This window comes from Pezoporus flaviventris, unplaced genomic scaffold, assembly GCF_033815535.1.
Source record: "Pezoporus flaviventris isolate CSIRO_AGI_PZ_B2104156 unplaced genomic scaffold, CSIRO_AGI_Pfla_v1 ptg000073l, whole genome shotgun sequence".
NCBI lineage: Eukaryota > Metazoa > Chordata > Aves > Psittaciformes > Psittacidae > Pezoporus > Pezoporus flaviventris.
The window spans coordinates 6,089,853-6,110,461 of record NW_026892621.1 but is presented as its reverse complement, the minus strand read 5'-3'; the positions used below and the strand labels follow the sequence as shown (position 1 = coordinate 6,110,461).

The window sequence follows — 20,609 nt, the reverse complement described above, 5'->3', positions numbered from 1 at the left end:
GAGTCCCTGTGACCAAAACTAGACAAATGATAGCCTACAGCTTCTGTTTGTCTCACCTTTGCTTTAGCTAGAGAGGAGAAAAAAGAAAACAAGGCACAGCTATCTCTGCACACTGCAAAGGAAGACCACTGTTGTGCCATGGAGTACACTGGTTTAGTGCCAAGCAAGTGAAATAAAGGACAATGTGACCACACCAGAACCAAAGGCCTGATGTTTCATACCACAAGGAAGTGATAACTTGCCACAAATAAAAAAAGGCATGGAGAAAGGGAAGTCCTGTGAAGTGCCACCAATTGATAATACCTTCTTTGATGAGCTCTCTGAAAATCAGTTAGTTTCTGCAGAAGTGGAAATGCCAGTATTCCAGAAACCAATGTCCTTGAGTCAAAATCAACCTTTCCTTAGATGCTGAACAGTTTAAATATTAACACATGGGAAAATTCCAGGTACACAAATATGCTGCTTGTTGGAGACCAGAGAAAGCTGCTTGATGTGTCCAGCTTCTTCAGAGTATTCCCCCCCCCCCCCGCCATCGTGTCCAAGTGTAACTGGCTCAAGTGCAAATGGCATCTAGAATGAATGCTTCAGGTCTCTGAAACACAAAATAAAGATATTGAGATGTTAGTGATACAAGAATTAGAGTAAACGACAAATTTGCCTTAAAGGGGAAATGAAGGTGGGTTTTCTTTGAAGTATGCATAATAGTAAAGGTAAAGCCAGAAAATGCTGGCCACATTTCTCTCAGAGCTTTGAGGAGATTGTGGACAGAAAAAAAGACTTATTTTTCAAGTTGCATTAAGGTGACTGGGTGTTTTTAACAAGAGCAGTAAGTACAAATGGGGGACAACAGATGTGATGTTCCAAAGCGATAAAGAACTACCACATTTAACAAATATGGAGCAAAAAGACAAGGTCCCAGACACCACATTTGGCAATTTTATTAGGAAGCTGCCTGTGTGAGAAGCATTAAGGCAGGATCACACAGCTGCTGGTTTTGTACAAATGTAAACTTGTTTTAAATATCCTTTGGTCTTGTCTCTACCTGAGGTTACACAAACCAGCTACTGGTTCTCCTTTACTGAGGCACTGCAAGTTTATTAAACCAATTCCAACAGTAGATACCAATCATGTTCATGTGTGTGAAGATACCCTAGCTGTGCACAGCTATATGCAATATATGATATAGAGCTGTACGAGCTATTACCATCTTCTAGGCAGAACTGTGTTTCATGCTGTCATGATGATCTCAGTTACATGTGCACAGGTCTCTCACATAAGACCTAGCTTTCTAACTAGGGATTCCACAATTCTAGTTACAGTTAAGCCACAAAGCCCTTGGAGTTGACAGTTTATGGAAAACAGAAGGAACAATAGAGGAGAAATGCCAACACAAATGCTGTGAAGACCCTCTTCTTGCCAGATGGTGCCAGGTAAGCAGTAAGACATTGCATAAAACCACTGATGTTTCCATAAGACTTAGCCACGTGTGTGTGAAGTTAGGGGAAAGTAGACAAAGTCCACGGATGGGTGGGAGAAATTTTTAGGGAGATACACTTCTCATGTTTAAAGAGGTAATGCTCTTTAACAGAAATGTTCAGAAGTCAGCCTGGCATATTAATGCTGTCTGGAGCCTGGATTGTAACACACAAAATAGATGTCCTGCAATCTCAGTTACAGCTGCAGGGTTCTTCAAAGCACTTTGGTATTGAGGTGTGCTTTACAGAAATACAGCAAGAGATCAAAGAGGGAGCAGAGCTGGCACTGGTACTGGGGAGAATCAGTAAGGCACCTCATTAGAGAATGCGGTATTAGTAGAGAAACAGCAGATGAACTGTGGGTGAGCTCATGCATCCAGTATCCTGATAAGGCAAGGTGTGTCACACCTACCCCCTGCATTTTGGTTGACTTCTAAGTATACCATTATATTAAGGCACTAACTGGCTCTGGGTTGGACTGTCAACTCGTGGTCCTCTCCACCCAGCATACACTAGTATGATAAGCAAAATCTACTTCTCCTCTCTTCCCTCGTTTTTCTTTCACTGTACCAAAAAGAGATACGCTGGGATTCTGGTATTTCACCTTGTCCATGATTTGAATTTCTCGATGCCTATTTCAGATTCTTGTCTCTGCCTCTGTTCCTGGCTATTGTGCATGTTTTTTTCCTGTGAAGACAGCTACAATTCCAATAACCCTTCATTCAGTTCTCTTGGCTTTGCCAGTGCAATTTTGAGGTTAGTGTTTCAGTATTGTTTTAATGTGTACTATTGAGATGGATGTTCCAGGTATAATTGTGAACATATCTGAGATAATCTGTGTGCTCTTTGCTACTAAAATTAAATATTTATAAGTTTATTTGTAGAAACTATGGCCAGAAAATACAATAAAACAATCTTGTTTCAGTGCCAGAATTTCACAGATTTTGGTTAAAGCAGACAATTCCACCTTCACCCCAGAATAAATGAATTTCATTCTTCATCTTTCTAGTAAGTTTTTGCATTGATTTGCCCACATACTGTTCAGAGTCATGATAAATTCTGACCTGGTTTCAGTTCTTGCACAGATTTCTCTTGCACCATTCATCTTCAGATTAGGGCCCTGTTTAAAGGCCTTGTACCTTCATTTTCATGGAGAAAGGCTTTCATTTAGAAGTTAACTCAAACTAATAATGTTACACGTATGGGCTGTCAGCCTAGTAGCCAGTGTACCGTGGCTTGCCAAGGAAGTCAAGTAATTCCTTCTTCAGCAGGTCTTCTGAAATACTGGATATTAGGAAGATAAAGAGCCAGGGCAATGTTGGTACACACAGACATAGCAGTGCTATTTTAAAGGCAGATGTTGAACTATAGCGTTTCTTGGGCTACAAGCCTACAGTTTAGGTTTATCTCCTACAAAATTGTTCATCACAGCTATGATGCTAGGAAGATACCCATTTTGATTCCCATAACTCCTACATTTATTCTTCTGCATAAGTAAATACCAAACTTTAAAATGCAGGTAGAGCAAACAGTATTGTTCTAAATGACCACATGTATTAAGTAAAGCAATAGCGCACATCACTTTGGGATGAATCTCCCACAGAGCAAAAGCCCTGCAGCTTGGGAGATCGAAAAGCCACACTATCTGCACAGGAACTGAAGGGCTCCAGTGATGTGTATTATATGTTGGACTTAATAGCCCTAATTACTTGGATAAAGATTAAATCTTCAGTCTAACAGACTGGACGCAGTATACTGCAAAACTTTCATAAAAGAAGAACAGGCATTTGGAGGAAGCAAAACAGTATTATTTCCCTTCTTGGCTTAGTCAGCAATGAGGAAAAGGAGTGGCTAAATGAGGACAACCTTTACACTTCCTATGCGTGACACATACAACCCTGACAAAATAAGATGCTGCCATCAACTTCTGAACTCTAATTTACAAAACCACTGTAATTACATAGCAGTCCCTAATTGCTTCTGCTTTTGCAACTGTCAGAAGTAAACTCTTTATCTGTGAAGGCTAGAACTGTATAGATAAATCGGTGGCTATTTTTAAAGCTATGCCCTAGCATGCAAAGCATTCTTGTATGCTATGCCCTACTACCTGAGGGTGCAGAGAGATCATACTCACCTTTTATTTACTGTCTTGAAGCTGACTCAGCAACTGGCTTCTGCACTCCAAAGGCAGTGATAAAAATATTCACAACTACTATAATAAATACTAGTCCAGTTGCAAGGTTGTTGAGGAAATTCAGCTTTCCATGTTTTGCAGGGTTGTTAAGGTCATATTTTACTTCAAAGATAAAGGGAAAAAAGTTTTAGTTATACGTATTATATGTTTAATTATATGTATTTCAAAATACAGAATAAAAGTCTTCACTACTTGTGCAGTTCAAGAATTTCTCTTACACTATTTGCATCAGTCATACTTAAAAGGGAAGTAAAATTCTGCAGTGTCAGTAAAAGTGCTAAGCAGAAGATCTTTAACCACAAGGAGCCTATTAGCTTCCAGTAATTAACATATAATCTCTGTGGATGCACATGGGAAGTAACGGATACACAAACATCACTAGAAATGTTCTGAGTTCTTGATCTTCCGAAATCTAGTTTTGTTGCAGACCTTAAACATTTAAAAATTCTTTCAGTCATGAATACACAAAGCTTGAAGTCCTGACCAGATAGAATGAAGTTAAATTTCCTGCAGGTTCTTCACAGGAAGCCCAATCTCTTTAACAGTGCTCTAATTATTTTTTTGGTGCTGGTGCTCTTCCCCAGCTGTACTCCCTGATTTTGCATTGATTCTGCTTTTAGAAAGCAAGGGCATTATATCTGCTAAACAGAGCACTGTAGCTGCAGTCCTTTTTATGGAAAGCATCAGCTGTGTAAACATTTTCTTCTGTTCCTTGCAGTTGAACTGCTAATGGCAGTGAGGGAGGAACACACAAGGGAGATAGTATTAATTTAGTTTAAGCTTTGATTCCAGGCCTTGTGAAAATATATGAAAGAGTTACACTGGACTGATAATAGACTTGATGATAGAGTAAAGCATGTGCCTGTGTAAGACAGTCTGGGGTGCTTGCCTGGCATCATGCAGAAACACAAGATTTTCCTCTGTGTCTGCTTTCCTGCATTAAGGGCTCTGCAGCTCAGACCTTCTGCTAAATTTGATGCTGGTGGAATCAGTGCCAATGAATTCTGGAGCTTGTTTTGAGGATAGTTTTTTGCCTATTAAAAATCCTAGTTCTTCTTGGAGTCTGCATGTTCAGGACATGTGATAGAAAGTTTATACATGACAAGTTTTTACAGCAACATAAACCTTTGAGCTCTTTCTGACAGGCACGCACACAGATGTCTAGCCTAGGACCCTACTGCCAGAGATCAACTTTATTATTTGGTTTTTAACACAGTGAGCCTCTCAACACTGCAGAACTTAACCACAGAACCATGATAAGCTTGTTTGTTGAAGCAGTTATACAGAAGTAGTGACAAACAAACTCGATGCTGAAGTATTAAAAGTGAGGTTTACTTGGCCCCTAATTAGGAAGTCTAATGCTGTTTTGGTTTCAAGGAATTCCGGGCACCTCTTCAGGTACTGTTTGCTAAACCTCTATGATGTATGTCAAACATCACAGGCCAGGCAAAGCACTGTGTGGGAGAACTACCTTTGTAGGCATGAAATAATTTAAGCTCAGCAGTATTTAACCCTGAAAATGAGTTTATATATGTCTGTAAAGTATCTGGAGCTATGTGGATGTTTGTATCCCAACAATACATAGAAGGACTCCCAGACTCTCATGTGTCGAATAAATGAATATTGAATCATTACTCCTAAAGTATAGGAGAAAAGCATTTCAGACAGTTGGTTTAAAAAAGAAAAGGGAATAATGGCCTAATGTATTTTGTGAGTTAGAAGAAACCATGCTCAAAGGAGAACTGACACTTTCAGAGCCATCCCTTTGTCCAAGTAAGGGTCAGAGAAGACAATATTGCTGGTCAGTTTAGGCAGTGCTCTAAATTTTGAAGTAGAATGGCAGTCATGCTATGTTAGTGATTATAGTGCTTAAGATGAGTGTGTTTGTGAAAATGTTCTTAAGAACAGCTATTCTTTAACTATTTTATTATAGTGGGATTAGATTACTATGATTTCATGCCACTTAAACTATTTCAAGACATTCTTTGCTTTTTCCCAAAAAGTTAAGGTTACCAAATCACTTTCAAGGACAAATTTGCTGAATGTTTTTCAAATTGTTTTTGTGAAAGGCTCTTTTGAAAGGGGAAAAGCTCTTAAGCACACACACAGAGCAGAAAGAACTGGTAATGCCTGGGATAAAACTCTGTCTCAAGGAAAGAAACTGGATAGTTGCACAGACTTTTGTTTGTACTTATGACAGCTTGTAAGTGGCAGAATTTTGTGGCTGGACAGAAAGACAAACTGTTCTTGCAGGCCAAAACTACCAGATACACACTGCAAAAAGCAAATTCTTGCTATGATGCCTGTATCTTTGTACCTTCATATCCTATTTCCTATCTTCAGTACTACTGACCTTTGCATGACAGCATTGCTCCAATGGTACAGGGCTTTGTCACCCTTGGTACCCTGAACCTCCAGCTGCTGCTGACTGCACATCACGGGCTGAACTCCAGATGCATCCCAGTGTTTGCTAAGTGGTTTGTGATCTCTGCCTCAGCTCAGCTTCGGAGTAGAGGCTGCTGGGTATGCTCTTTGTTCTCAGTGTGACAAAGATAAAAATGACAGGAATAGAAGCCACTTCGGCAATGCCTGGCAGAAGCAAGCATTAAAAAGCCATGTCTCAGTATATACTGAGAAATTATTGCCTAACGAAAAGCAGGAAACTTGTTTAGAGTCTCAAAGCCTGCTCAACTGAAACAACCACTAGCGAGATGCCTTCAACCTAGAAACATAGAATCATAGAATCACGGGATGGTTGGGTTGTAAGGGACCTTAAAGCTCATTCAGTTCCAACCCTCTGCCACAGGCAGGGACACCTTTCACTAGAGCAGGTTGCTCTAAGTCCTGTCCAAGCTAGCCTTGAACACTGCCAGGGATGAGGTCTACTTATTTTTGTGTATTGCTGATTTCTCCGTGACTGTCCATGACACATCCCTAGTATCATCAGGTCACCTTTCCCAGTCCCTTTCTGTAATTCCCTCTGAGCCTGAATGTTGCTCTTGTACTTACCCTACCAATGCAGGGACAGCTGTATTCTGTCTCTTTTGTAACAAAAAAAAAGCTACATCAGCTGCATATCAATATTATAAGCCTTACGTATCCTGGTTTCCTAGGAACTTCCTCCTTGAACACCAAGTTTTTTTTCAGTTGTGCTAAAAACCAGCATGCTGAAAGACTAGCATAGATGCCAAAGGTGGCACCTATAACTTAGTAAATGTTGTGTCAATTCTGACTGCCATCTTCAAGGCTTTGCATTTATGATAGACTTAAGATCTGCCATCCAATACCCTTTGATTTAATGGGAAAGATTTAAGAAAAGTTATGAGAGTAAATGATCATATATTACTAGCAAAAGAAGTGGCACATAGCTGTTTCCTACCAGTGAAGGTGTCATTTAGGTGTTCAACTGATGCTGAAACCTAAACATTTCCTCCGATTCCACAGGTATCTTTGATCGACTTGCCAAAGTTATGGTCTAAGGCTTGGGTGCTGCCAATGAACACTGCAGGTTTCCAGTAACTTTGCAAAATGCTACTGGGTTCTTTTTGCATTTTGCCTTGCAAAACCGTGGGGGGAAAACATCACAGTAGGGTGAGATAGCAAAGAGAAACACTGAAGACTTGTTTAAGGTCAAAACAGAAATTTCAGGTTTCCAGAAGAGTTTGGATAATTCATGCTCACATAGTGATGACACTGTTTTGGAAATGAGCCTGGTTCTATAGGTACTTAGATCAATATTCTGCTTTACAGAATAAGGCAGAGGGTGCAGGACATATCTGTGCTACTAATCGTAGAATCACAGAATGGTTTGGGTTGGAAGGGACCTTAAGGCTCATCCAGCTCCAACCCCCTGCCATGGGCAGGGATACCTCCCACTAGAATATTGATTTAAAATACTTTATATTTAGTGATAAGTACTGGTTCTAGTGCCTTATGGCATTGTACCTATTAATACTGACTAGCGGAATCTCTATTTTTGAGAACAGCAAACATGTTGCATTGAACATTGAATGTGAATGTTTATCATTCCCCAAATAAGTCTGAAAGCGGAGAGTGAGAAGGGCAGGGAGCAAGGAACTAATTCTATTCCTGTCCCATTAAACATGTCCAGAGCACACACGAACACAACTCCTGTTTGAAGTCATTCTCTTGAGATGATTTCAAGCATATGTCAAAGGTAATGCATCATATTTCTTTGGTAGAAAGTAGAAAAGGTTTCCCTAGTGATAAGCAGAATTCAAGACAACCTAGTTTTAGTTCCAAATTGCTACTCATGTTCACAAAATATTCTCAAAATATTATTTTATAATAATTAACAGGATTAAGTAACAGGTCTTGCCAGAAACAGTATTATGAAACTGGGAAGGCTGCATGATTCTATCTGGCCTATTAATGTTTCTTTTACAGTATTTCATCATTTTCCTTCCTCCTCAGGCCTTCTGAAAAGAAAAATATTCATAAACTGGGCAAATGAGGAAGTTGATCAAAACTGAAGATTCCACATAAAGCTGCCCTTCCTCCTTTGGATGCACTATTTCTAAGGTCTTAAGAAAATACCTCAATCAATTATGAGATAAAGACTTTCAAATATAACTTTCAAATATTTAAGAATAATTAGGGAGTCTATATACCATTTTATATACCATCTTATAGGTTGCATCCTGTAAGAAAAATACATGTCAATGGTTTTGTTGTTGCTACATACCAAGGAATATCAGGAGTACTCCCACGATAACTTGCAGTGTGAGTGACAGGCTGATAAGAATAATAAGTGGGATGAAGAAGGAAAAAGAAGGTCCTTGCTCTATCACGGCTTTCAGCTGGGATGCATTGGCCATCAGCAGGGCAATGTCCAACATGCTCTCTGCAGCACTTTTCTTATTTGCATAGTGGTTGATATTCATAGGTCCATTTCTTTGAAACCACTGTGATGTTCTGTGCTAGAATCGGGAGAAAGGAAAAAGATTATTCACATCTATCTTAATTGGTGTAGTGAGTGAGAGATCACTTGGCACATCAACTAATTTCTGTATTCATACTGATAAGAGCAGTAGTGGTACTGAGACTTTCAGTGCATCTTTTTCACTGTTACTACTGTCCTCCATCTGACAAGAGAGCAGTAAATACTGCCTGTACTGCACTTTGGCAGGTACACTTTTTCCAGCTTGTAGGATCAGTCTGACGAGTCAGGATGTTTCTATGCTGGGAAAGGGGAAGACTGAAGAAGCTGAAAAGCTTGCACTGCAAAAGGTTGGGTGGGAAAAACCCCTGCAAAGCAATCAAGCAAACAATAAATTGTTGCAACTACGGCATACTTAAAACCACAAATATTTATTAAATTCATCCTCTGTTATCACATAGTTCTAATTACTCATGAATCTTACCTGGAGGACTTATGTGGAAGTTGGCCACTGTACGAGCTTTGCTTAACCTCTTTCCTTGCTGCTTACTCTGCCATGTCCCTGTCCAGTCCCACCCATACACAGTGAACTGTTTTTCCACTTTAATAGCTTATGATGTGTGGGTGCCAAGCACTGCCCAAGCACAAGGGAAACTTTCTTTCCATTTTTCACATCAACAGGTTTTAATTTTTTTAAATTGTCCTTCAAACAAACAGGAAAGTAAAACCCAACTGCAGGGCAAAACCAGAGCTTGTTAACCTGGCAGGACAAAAAAAATGAATGTCTCCTAATAATGATTCACATGACATTTGACAGCTCATCTCTCAGAGGTGCCTATTTCTCTATGGATTAGATGCAGCTTAGGGTAACTAGGTTAGGCTTAGATGCCTGACTCTGCGATGAGAAGAGTAGGTAACCCTCATTTCTGTATTCTCTGAACAGGTTAAGAATTTAATTATTGCTGCTCTTCCTTATAGACTTTATTCCAAAGTAATACACAAATATACTGGAAGTAAGCTTATGCTAGCTGACTTCTCTAAAGCTGCTTCTTAGAGAACTTTTTAATTGCACAAGTATGTTCCTGCTTGCCAGAAAATACTGTGGGGAAAGTCTCACTTTGAAGGTTAGTTCAAATGCAGAAAACTGCCCTCTAATTACTCTCTCCAGCAGCACTGAGAACTATCAAATTTCCAACTCCAAAGCCAGGTTTGCCACTGTACAGCCCTAAAAGTGTCCTCTTAAATAGGACAGATATTAATGCATAGAGCAAACACATTCCCAGCTTTTCCAGGGCACTCAAATACCAAACTTTACCCATTTTCACCAGACATGTTGTAATCAACCACAGCCTAAATATTTTACTCAGTGAAAAACAGCATGGGACAGTAGCAGACTTTTTTTCCTATAAAGAGAAAGAAGCCATGTAATCATAGCTTCACGAAGATGGCTTCTTTATATTGAGACGAGGCTGCTGAAGAAACTGGCTTTGAAATGAATGCTGACTTCAGTCAGGAAGATCTCAGTACACATTTGGTTTTGTCTATATCCCACCACCTAAAATGCAATTTGGCTGGGGGATCTGTCCTACATTTGCCACTTTTTCTCTCCTCAAGGCCAGCCTCCTCGTCCTACCTCCCTGCCCCATTAAACCACTGAAGCATTTGGATGCTTGGAAAAATACTGTAATTCTAGTATACCATCCACCAGAAGCACTAAACCAGATGTGGATGTTCATTTCCTTATGGAAAGCAGCATGGAATATATGGTGGCAGTACTCTAGAAAGATCCAGACTAACATTTTTCACTGTTTAGTGTACAGTAAAAAGCCAAACGCACACACTTAGCTCTTGGCTACTTAATGCTGGCAGTGTACAACAGGATGGGGAACTTCATGTGTAACAGCAGAATGCAATTTCTAAGCATGAATTTAGAAGAAAGTCTTCTTAGTAGACTATAGAAATAATATTTTATCACAAGTTCATAATAAAGGAAGCTTTTCCCTATATTGACTAGCTAATTAACTCCTTCCTGATGAAAATACTGCCATAGAAATACCTGTTGGGGCTACGAAGTTGCAGCATGCAACACCATCAAAAACTACATGGGTAGCTGTGACTCGGTTCTTAATCCTGATGGAAGGGGACTGCAGTAAAAACACGACAACTAGTTTCTGTGTTTTCATTGATGTGGGAATGTGATGGTGTTTGACATGGTGGTCTGTTGGGTTATTTTAACTTCACAAAAGAGTAGATAGTCTGGGCTGAATCTTCCTTTCAGTTACCTCTGTGACTACAGGACATAAGACAGTTTGTACATAAAAAGCAGAATCTTTTCTTTCTCCTGGAGAAATGTCCTGCTGTACTTTTAGGACCTTGCTGTTTGCTGATTTTCTCTATGGTCAGGTTGCATGTGGGAATAGGAGGATATGGCATTTGAATTGTGGTGAAAGCAAAGGGGTTGAGTCACTTCTAAACTCCAATAAATGGAGAAGACTTTTCAAAGTAGGGTGCTGCTGAAGCAAACTAAGGCAAAACTTCTTATTCCTGGCATGACAACTCAGCTATTTACTATGCTTAGATTCTAAAAACTGGCATTTTGCTCTGTTAAGAGACTTTCAGCTACCACTCCTGAAAGCAGACCAGCTCAGAATCAGAATGAGGCATATGGAGAAGTGAAATGTTGGTTCTACTGTAAGCAGCCTGTGGTCTTGTCTTCTGCCAGGAAAAAAGAACTGTAATCATAGAAAACCCAGAAACAATCATTCCTCATCTCCTGCTTGAGAACTGGTACCTCCTCACTCATGCTGGAAAACCATCAAACAAATAAAAATGCTTTCTGGAAGCAAGTTGAAGACAACTGCCAAAAGCACTGGAACAAATGCAGTCAGCCCTATGGCAGCAATTTTTAAGATTTGACTATGTGTTGTACAACAACATATAGACAGGGAAAGAAAGAAAAGCTGTTGCCTTAACCTCAGGATAATTACAGTCATGTACAACAGAAATTATATGGGAACTATGTTATGCGGCTTTATGTTTTTTTCAGGGAGATTAAAGCATGTAGCAAACATATGCAGCCCACAGTATCCAATGACACTTCCCCATGCTGTTATCATCTGCAGAGGGAAAGTGTGGCTTCTGAAGACTTTCTAGGATGCATGTAAAGTAAAACTTTTCCTGCAGGTGTCACTTGGCAAGAGAAATGTACTTCACACAACCTGCCTTATCCTCAACGTAATCAAAACACTTCATTACACACTTTGAATATTCAAATTACCTGGTGCAAACAAGCTGATCCCTTCAGCTGGCATCACTGAATGAGTCTGAGGAAAAACTGCACGTGTTTTCACATGTGTGTGCACAAGAGCCAGGTGTAGGTGGAACTGCTGTATCTTCCTTTCCCTGTCAGTAACAGCCTGCCCTCAGGTCTCAATTGCCAGCAAAGCACCAACCCTGAGCAGAACAGCCTGCCGCACAATTATGAAAAGTAGAGGGCTGAAAAACTTCTTTCTCTGTCTGTGACTGGAACAATCTCCTGTGGAACTGCTGATATTCACAGTCAAATGATGTTGTCCCCATGGACAATAATATCACTGGTCCTCACACAGCAGCAAAGTCTGTTTGCTTGCCCAGAGCAGAGCTGTTTGCAAGGATAAAGCTAAGATGCTGCATGAGAAGCTGGAACTTTTTTTCTTCTGTAAGACCAACCCTTCCCACCAGGATTGAACGGTATTAGACACACAATCTCACTGTGTTGACATGGACTTTGCTGCTGCTTTGCTTCACTCATCATTTCAACAGGAGACCCAGAAGATCTGAGTCCCTTTGAAATACAGAGAGGATTTATTCATTACATTTATTAAAAAATAAAAGTGGCACTGAGACGAATGTCCTTGTATGCCAACTTTCATGAATCACATCTGAGACCCACCTGGTGATTCAACAGGAAGGAAACAGCACTGAAAATGGAAACATCTGAAAACAAATAATAAAGTAACTAAATACAGTAACTAGTTATAGTAAGGATTTCTGCTTCTATTACAACATGAAATCAGTACTTGTGACAACATTTATGTAGCTGTTTGTTCAGCAGAGTATTTATCGAACACTAGTCACTGCTGAAGCAGTCAAACCAAAATGCTGGAAGTCTGAACAAAAAAATGGGAAGCCCAAAAGTTGTTTATTTTCTTGTCCAACTTGACCTGAGTTTGCCAAACTGTATCAGTGAGTCTTTGCAGAGAAGACAGAAGGGGTCTGTGACATGCCAATCACCTGTAATCCACTGAGAAAAAAACCTACAAACCACTAGTGAAAATGTTGCCTGCTTTGCATTTGTATTTACAACTTAGTTATGGTTGTTTCTGTCACTCTGCCCTACGAATGCAGGAAGAAAGAGTTCGGATTCTGACAGCAAGATGTTAGGATTCATTTCTTCTCTTTTTGTACGTCCCCAGGTGCTCAATGCAGCTTCTTAAATGTCTTGCACCACATATATTCTCATTTAGATATTGTTTTAAGAAAATCTCAGAAAAAAAAAAGGCCAAAACAAAAGCCCCACAAAAGGCAAACACTGCCTGAAACAACAGGATCTTGAAATTTCCAAGCTGAGTCAAATCCGTTATGAACACTGAATTTACTGTTCTTGTAATGAAGTTAACAGGTACTTGCACTAGCACAAGACTGTTTACTGTTTTCTTCTTAAATCCCACAAGAAAACCAGTATTTTGCAGTTCACAAGGTGAACTTCCAGTTTCCCAGATGAATACTTTGAAACAGAAACTGCAAAGTATAAGCCAGAAGTACAGCCTGGGTCTCTTCAATTTTGATTTGCAATTTGTACCACAGCTCACCATGTTTTGCATGTCAGGCCCAGAGTCTCATATCTGGGTTCTGAAAACACACAAATCCTTAATTTAGTATTGGTACAGTATTAGCACTAAATAATTTCATGGTATTCTAACCATTAAGCATTCTAACTATTCCAATCATTAAGCAGTAGACTGTCTTTATCAAATAGAGGAGACCCACAGTTTTGTAACTGGGAAGATAATGGTGATTATCATTTCTATATTCAAACCGATTGATAACACCTTCCTTAAGCTATCAGAAGATTCTTCGCCTTCAGTTACATTTACTCTGAAATACAATCCCCACAGTCTTTGGCTTGCTCTGACTCTGCATACAGCGTTCTTTCTTTTTTAGGTTAATGATTATTGCAATTTTCTGGCAGCTTTTAGTCACTTCTAATAGCTAAACAGCCTTGATTCAAAATGATATCAGGCAAACTTGTTGACCAAAATGACCTCTGGGTTTTTATTGTTTGTATTATATGGAGCTTCCTTAAATTCTTGTGTTTAGTGACAGTCCTAATTTTAAAATGATGAAAACTTGCTACATAATAATGAGGCTGTGTAAACAGAGGCAAGTCAAACTGACCTTACAGTGGACTGTTCGCTACTGTGTTTTGCAACAGTCTTTCTAACCAAGACTATTAAAGAGATGATAGAGAGCTCTTTTTTTTAAAAAGTAATTCGCTAAGTTCTTGAAATACTGACCATTAAGAAAGATACTGCACAGCAAACTCTTCCAGATCTTTTAGCGGTAATTTCACATTCAGGGAAAATTTCAGTTATATCAAAAAAGAGAAGGATCAGACATTAAGAAATAGTACAGGAATAAAACAGAAGAGAATTTCAGAACTGTACTTGTATTTTTTTCCTAAGATCAACCCTACAGTTACACAGTTGAACTAGTCACTTCATATAATTATTTAATAACCCTCATAGATGTGGAATTTCTGTCCATATCTCCATCACTTACTGAAGATGCAATGGGCTATAAGTGGCCACTCTGAAATCAGACTTCCCCTCTGCCTCAGACGTCTTGCTGGTCTAAAAAAGTAGGGAAAATATTCTACAAAGACAAGAAATATTCTTCCAACAAATATATCAGGTTAGATATAAGGAAGAAGTTCTTCCCTGTGAGGGTGGTGAGGCACTGGAACAGGCTTCCCAAAGGAATGGCAAATGCTCCATCTCTGGCTGGATAGAGCCTTAGGTGATATGGTCCTAGCAGAGGAGTCCCTGCCTGTGGCAGGGGGTTGGAACTAGATGATCTTAGGGTCCTTTCCAACCTTAACTGTTCTATGATTCTATGATTTTAAGCTGTATCAGTTATGTAATGGACAATTAGCTCCTTTGTACACCTCCTCAGAAGATACTATTTCTTTTCCCCAGTAAAACATTAGATCACTTGTTCAGCTTAGCACTGACTCAAGAGAGAAAAAACATACCTCTGGACTGACTCATCAATTACAGTTCATGTAGGAATTTCATTTGAGGGTAGGGGAATCTGTTCATTCAAGTACCAACCCAGCATCACATTAACTAGCTTGTGAGACTTCTGCAATCACATCTTGAGACCGTATGGTTTCAATCAATTAAAATAAAAAGCAGGGGGGACACACTCAGCCTGTGTTTATATTTCACAGACAGCATCAATTTTCTAGTACCTTTAAAAGCCTATACTTAAGAAGGGCCACTTTTTATACAGTCAGAAAATGCAAGTATGACTACATTAAGACTACACTGTACACCTATTTAGACAGAAGCTTTCTCCTGTATGATTTTTTTCTGTCTTGCATTACTACTGCTCATTCACATCTTCTATTACTGCTTCTCACAACTGGTCTGCAGGCTGCCTATTTTGTGTGGTTAAAGCACTGTTTGTTTATTCTAGCTACTTAAAAAAACAAGCAAACAAAACCTTATCATCAGCAGTTTCAATATTCAGAGTATATAAAATATTTCAAATTCAATTTGGATGCTTTAGAACTTTCCATTTCATTCTATATGCAGTGATATAATTTCAAGTTCCTGCAGATGTGAAGTTTGTTACTTGCAGCATGATGCCAAGAAACTGCTATGTTCCAAACCTACTTATGAATACACGCTTGAAGGCAGCTATTGCAGAGCTTTATTTTTTTGTTGTCATTCTTTTCTACCATCCAATTCTTGTTCACCTTTGTCATAGTTCTTTAAGTCTTTCAACTAGGATTTCCTATTAGTTTGGAAACATTAAAATAGATTTTACAACAGGGTGACAGGACTGTATGAATATGGACCATGAACAAGGAAAGCAAGGAGATGAAGATGCAAAACCAGTTACTATCTGTATTTGTATGAACAGATACTTTGGAAGAAGCAGCCAGATACTTCTGCCAAGTGTAATTCCTCACATGAGTCAATGAGGCGTACCAGGCTAACCCGGCTTTAGAAGCAGGGAATTTCTTACTTCTAAAAGCTTGACAGCTGCTAAAAAAAACTACCCAAATTAATAATGAAATCAAAATAAACCACATCAACCCACTGTGTGACCACTCATTCACAATTACAGTTGGCTTAACTTGTCTTTTTTTAATTCATGTGCTTTGAATGCTTTGAAGGCTGGATAACTCTATCTGCATTTCATGTCAGCTCTTCTGAAAGAGAAGGCAGCAGTCTGCTGAAGATGTGCAACAGCATCTGTTCTGAGGAGAGCAGACACTAGGATGGCAGTAAGCCATCCCAGGTGGAACATGTTGCAATGCCTGTGCAGACACTTGGGCACTTCTGACTCCAACACTGAAGATGCAGGCACATTCAGATTTGTGGACTCCCCAGGTTTAGCTGGCTCCTGAGTTCAGGTGTTCTTTTATTTGTGTGAATTGTGAACTTGGTCAGACTTCTAAGGTATCTCCTATTCACAGACTGTTTTTTTAAGAAACCTGCCCTCATCTGTTTTACCTCACATAAACTTTTTTGTGTGTGTTAGAAAATGGGAAAAAAGTGTCTGTAAAGTTCTCTGAAGTGCTACTGTATATGTATAATACAGTATAATAGTACAGTTTGCTGCTTATTTTTTATATGTCAATTGGAGCTTGGAGTTTCTATGGGGAAGATGTAACAAAATCATGATTGCTTGCAACTGAAGATGAAGTAAAATGGGAAAGTTCCAGAAAAATTCTCAGAACATAGCAAGTTAAAAAAAATCTCTATGTCTAGTAGTTGTGATGCAACCACAACTCTATGTTAATAAAAAGGAAGATGGCCAAGAAGTCAGTGGTTTACAGGAAACCCCCCAGGCCACCAGCCTGACCTGCGCAGCCCAGCCTTGATTATCTTTATGTACTTTCCAGGATTTATTAAAGTCAGCTTGTTTTATTTCTTGGTATGATTATTCATGGCTACAAGGGCTTGTCAGGAAGGGAGGGAGGAAGGACAGATCTGCTACACAAACAGTCCAGTCTGTCTGTAGCCAGAAAGTTTTACCAGTGACGTAGGTGGTTTAGTACAACTGGTTCTATGTGGAAGTCTTAGGTTGGAACAAAAGCTGCTTTTTAGAGTTTACTCCTTTCCAAACCAACATAAAAGATGATCTTCTATGCTCTTCTAAACCTTTTCAGATAACTGGCATGCTTGGAAAACATGCTTTATGCATAAACAGAGTATGGATGAAATGCTCTGCAATGAAGATCTCTGGCCATGTTTTGACTACACAGAAAAGCTGGGTATTTCTTGGTTTTACTTGGGTAAAACCCAAGGGTATGGAAAAAAAAAAAACAACTCATACAGGCCCAACCTTTTAAATATTCCTCCTACTTTTGTGCTCCCTTCTCTCCTGTGTACATATTCCTGAGCAACTTTTCCATCCTCTCCCAAGTAATCTGGGTAGAAACACCCTCCCAGGTTCAGAGAGATGTCAGCGTGCTCCGAGCAGAGATTTCTGGGTGGGGAGGACATCTGATGACCTTTCAATTCACATGTGTAGGAACTAAAGGGTCGTTGTGCCAAAGACAAAAAAGGATCTTTTCCTCCACTGGCACTTGCCTATCTTTGAAATGAGACAAAGTGGGTTGCCTGCAGCAGCATGCACACAAAAAGAAGTGCTGAATTAATGGAAGACAGGTTAGGAAAGAAAATGAAACTGAAAAGTATAGGGTGGGCAGAAAACAGCCCTGAAGAGAAGGTCTGGGGGATACTGGTGCATGAGAAGCTTCCCATGACCCGGCTTCAGGGTGTGCTAGAGCCCAGAACCCCCCGTGTGCTGGGCTGCACCCCCAGAGCGTGAGCAGCAGCTCAGGGAGGGGATCCTGCCCCTCTGCTGTGCTCTGGGGAGAACCCCCTGCAGCCCTGATCCAGCTCAGGGGCAGTAGCACAGGAGGGACGTGGAGCTGTTGGAGAGAGGCCAGAGGAGGCCATGGAGATGCTGCGAGGGCTGGAGCAGCTCTGCTCTGGAGCCGGGCTGAGAGAGCTGGGCTGGAGCAGCCTGGAGAAGAGAAGGCTCCTGAAGGGGAGACCTGAGAGCAGCTCCAGTGCCTAAAGGGGCTGCAGGAAACCTGGAGAGGGGCTTGGGACAAGGGCCCGTAGGGACAGGCCAAGGGGAATGGCTTGAACCTGCCAGAGGGGAGACTGAGATGAGCTCTTAGGCAGAAGCTCTTCCCTGTGAGGGTGCTGAGGTGCTGGCACAGGGTGCCCAGAGAAGCTGTGGCTGCCCCATCCCTGGCAGTGTTCAAGGCCAGGTTGGACACAGGGGCTTGGAGCAAGCTGCTCTAGTGGAAGGTGTCCCTGCCCGTGGCAGGGGTTGGAGCTGGATGAGCTTTAAGGTCCCTTCCAACACAAACCACTCTGGGATTCTATGAGTACCCATTACCAGATTTAGCAGGGCAGCAGTCCGCACACCGGCCCCTTCCCGGCGTTTCTTCCCGCCCCAACTCCCCGGCGGCTCCCGCTGCCTCCCGTAGTCGGCTGGGTCGGAGGTGGACTGGGGCCACCCCGGACCCCTCACGCCTGTCCCGCCGCTGCCCCATACACCGCCTCCTCCCGCCGACCCGCTCCCGCCCGCCATGCCCGGGCTCCGCGGCAGCCGAGCCCGCTCCCGCCCTCCTTCTCCCCACAGCCGGCTGAAAGCGCCTCCCTCCCTACCCGCTCGCCGAGCGCCGGCTCCGCGCTCTCCGCCAGCCCGTTCATCTCGTGGGTCTCGCTGCCGGAGTCCATCGCGCCGCAGAGGCGGTCGGTGCGGCCCCAGCCCTCCGTTCCTGCCAGGCCCGGCTCAGCGGCCGGGAGCGAGAGCGGCCGCTGATGAGAAAGTTTCCAGCGGGGCGGCTCTGCCCCTGCTCAAACCCGCCGCCCCGGGGCCCGCCCGCCCCGCTCTCCCCCGGAGGTCCGCCCGGCGGACGCAGCACGCTGCACCCCCGGAACGCTGCACCCCCGGAACGCTGCACCCTGCGGCGGAGGATTCCGTGAGGGACCGAGACCCGGCCGGCGGCGAACCAAAGCCACCGCCCGCCCGGTGATGCAGCCGGTACCCACCGGCATGAGGAGTGGCGGAGGCTTCTGCAGCGCCGGCGGGGTCTGGGGCTGGGCGGGAGCTGGGCACAGGGGCGGGAGCTCGCGCGGCCAGCGGGTGGTCAGAGCCGTGAATTTCCAGTGTTGGGCAGGAGCCGCACTGAGGGGGCGACAGGAAAGCTGGAGAGGGGCCTGGGACAAGGGCCTGTAGGGACAGGCCAAGGGGAATGGCTTTAACCTCCAGAGGGGAGACTGAGATGAGCTCTTAGGCAGAAGCTCTTCCCTGTGAGGGTGCTGAGGCGCTGGCACAGGGTGCCCAGAGAAGCTGTGGCTGCCCCATCCCTGGCGGTGTTCAAGGCCAGGTTGGACACAGGGGCTTGGAGCAAGCTGCTCTAGTGGAAGGGGTCCCTGCCCGTGGCAGGGGTTGGAGCTGGATGAGCTTTAAGGTCCCTTCCAACACAAACCATTCTGTGGTTCTACGATCTGTGCTATTGTGGTGAGCAGGTACAGGTAATGCATCCAGATATTTCCTTACAGAAAACTTCTTCACAAAAATAAAGTTGAAGACTAGTGTTTTAAGACTTTTATCAGTGGTTACAGGCTTTCAGCTTCCTTATCCTTTTTTTTTATTCTCCCTAGACTTATTTTCCCACCTGTACCAGAGCAAAGTGCGCACATAAATACAATTAACATGCAGGTTTGATGGTGATGGAACATCAGAGGAAAACTCAGATGCATAGAAACACTACTGGCAACAAGGGCATTGAAGTAATCCTAAAGTATGGCACAAAGTAAAATAATTTAAATTTGATTTTTAAACATAGTTATTAAGGAAACCTTCCATTAGTTACATTTAACGATGTTCAGCATATAAAAAAAGATAAAAAAGATGTGTCTTATGTGATCACATGTAATCTCTTTTATGGGTGGTAATGAACTGCTCATCTGCGCTGACAATGTTCTTGAGTTCAACAAGCCTGCTCCAATGTGTGGTGTCCAACATGTGTTCCGCAGATTAACTCCTTGAGAATCTTCTGTATTAGGAATCACTTTTCTTGCTCTAAACAGTATTGAAGCATATTCTATTTACAGAATTTAAACCAACATACAGAATATAAATAAACATAAAAATATAAATAATATCAAATTCAAGGCCAGGTCGGATGGGGCTTGGAGTAACCTGCTCTACTGGAAGGTGTCTCTGCCTGTGGCAGGAGCTTGGAACTGGTTGAGTTTTAAGGTCCCTTCCAATCCAAACCAGTCTGGGATTCTATGATTCTGTGATGAATATAAATTGATTTTTTTTTTTACAAGAGGTGTGAAAGCTCTTTGATGTAGAAGCATTGCTACTGATTCCTTTAACGCCAATCAGGATTTTTACATAAGCAGCTCCTGTGCAGGGAAGCTCCAGATGTGTTGCTCAGAGCAACAGCATGTGCTGTTGGACCTACAGTCACCAACAGGCCTCTGCTGCTGAAAGGTGATCAGCACTTGACTGTCTTCACTTTGTAGCCATTGTGCTTGGGAATTGGATGTTAGGATGTTAGTCCAGTCTCACAGACACACATCTAGACCATGCCTTGTCTTCAGGGAGGGATCTGCAGTTCTCTTCAACAGGTCCTGCAGCTGGAAGAGTGAGAAGGTTACACATGAGCTCTCGGACTGCAGTGTATCCTACCAAGTTGTTGTGCCTAAAAATGCAGGCTCAGGATTAA

General features: G+C 41.9%; 2 protein-coding genes across 3 annotated transcripts in view; one reads left to right on the top strand and one right to left on the bottom strand.

The window, feature by feature from the left end:
• The window catches only part of CARD19 (caspase recruitment domain family member 19), a 63,636-nt gene that overhangs the window by 40,984 nt on the left and 2,043 nt on the right, over nucleotides 1-20,609 (top strand). The window contains exon 4 of one of the 2 annotated variants that reach the window (XM_061473040.1): nucleotides 68-848. The exons of the other annotated variant lie outside the window; for it this stretch is intronic. Coding sequence (XP_061329024.1) covers nucleotides 68-171 — 104 coding nt within the window. The 3' untranslated portion in view covers nucleotides 172-848. Of the gene's footprint in view, nucleotides 1-67; nucleotides 849-20,609 lie in introns of those variants that run through there. 2 annotated transcript variants of the gene reach the window in all.
• On the bottom strand, nucleotides 301-18,629 carry NINJ1 (ninjurin 1). The gene is made up of 4 exons (XM_061473046.1): nucleotides 18,532-18,629; nucleotides 8,375-8,609; nucleotides 3,610-3,771; nucleotides 301-592 (listed from the first exon to the last, which is right to left on the bottom strand). Exons 1-3 carry the CDS (start codon nucleotides 18,601-18,603, stop codon nucleotides 3,617-3,619), a joined length of 462 nt encoding a protein of 153 aa, XP_061329030.1. The 5' UTR covers nucleotides 18,604-18,629; the 3' UTR covers nucleotides 301-592; nucleotides 3,610-3,616.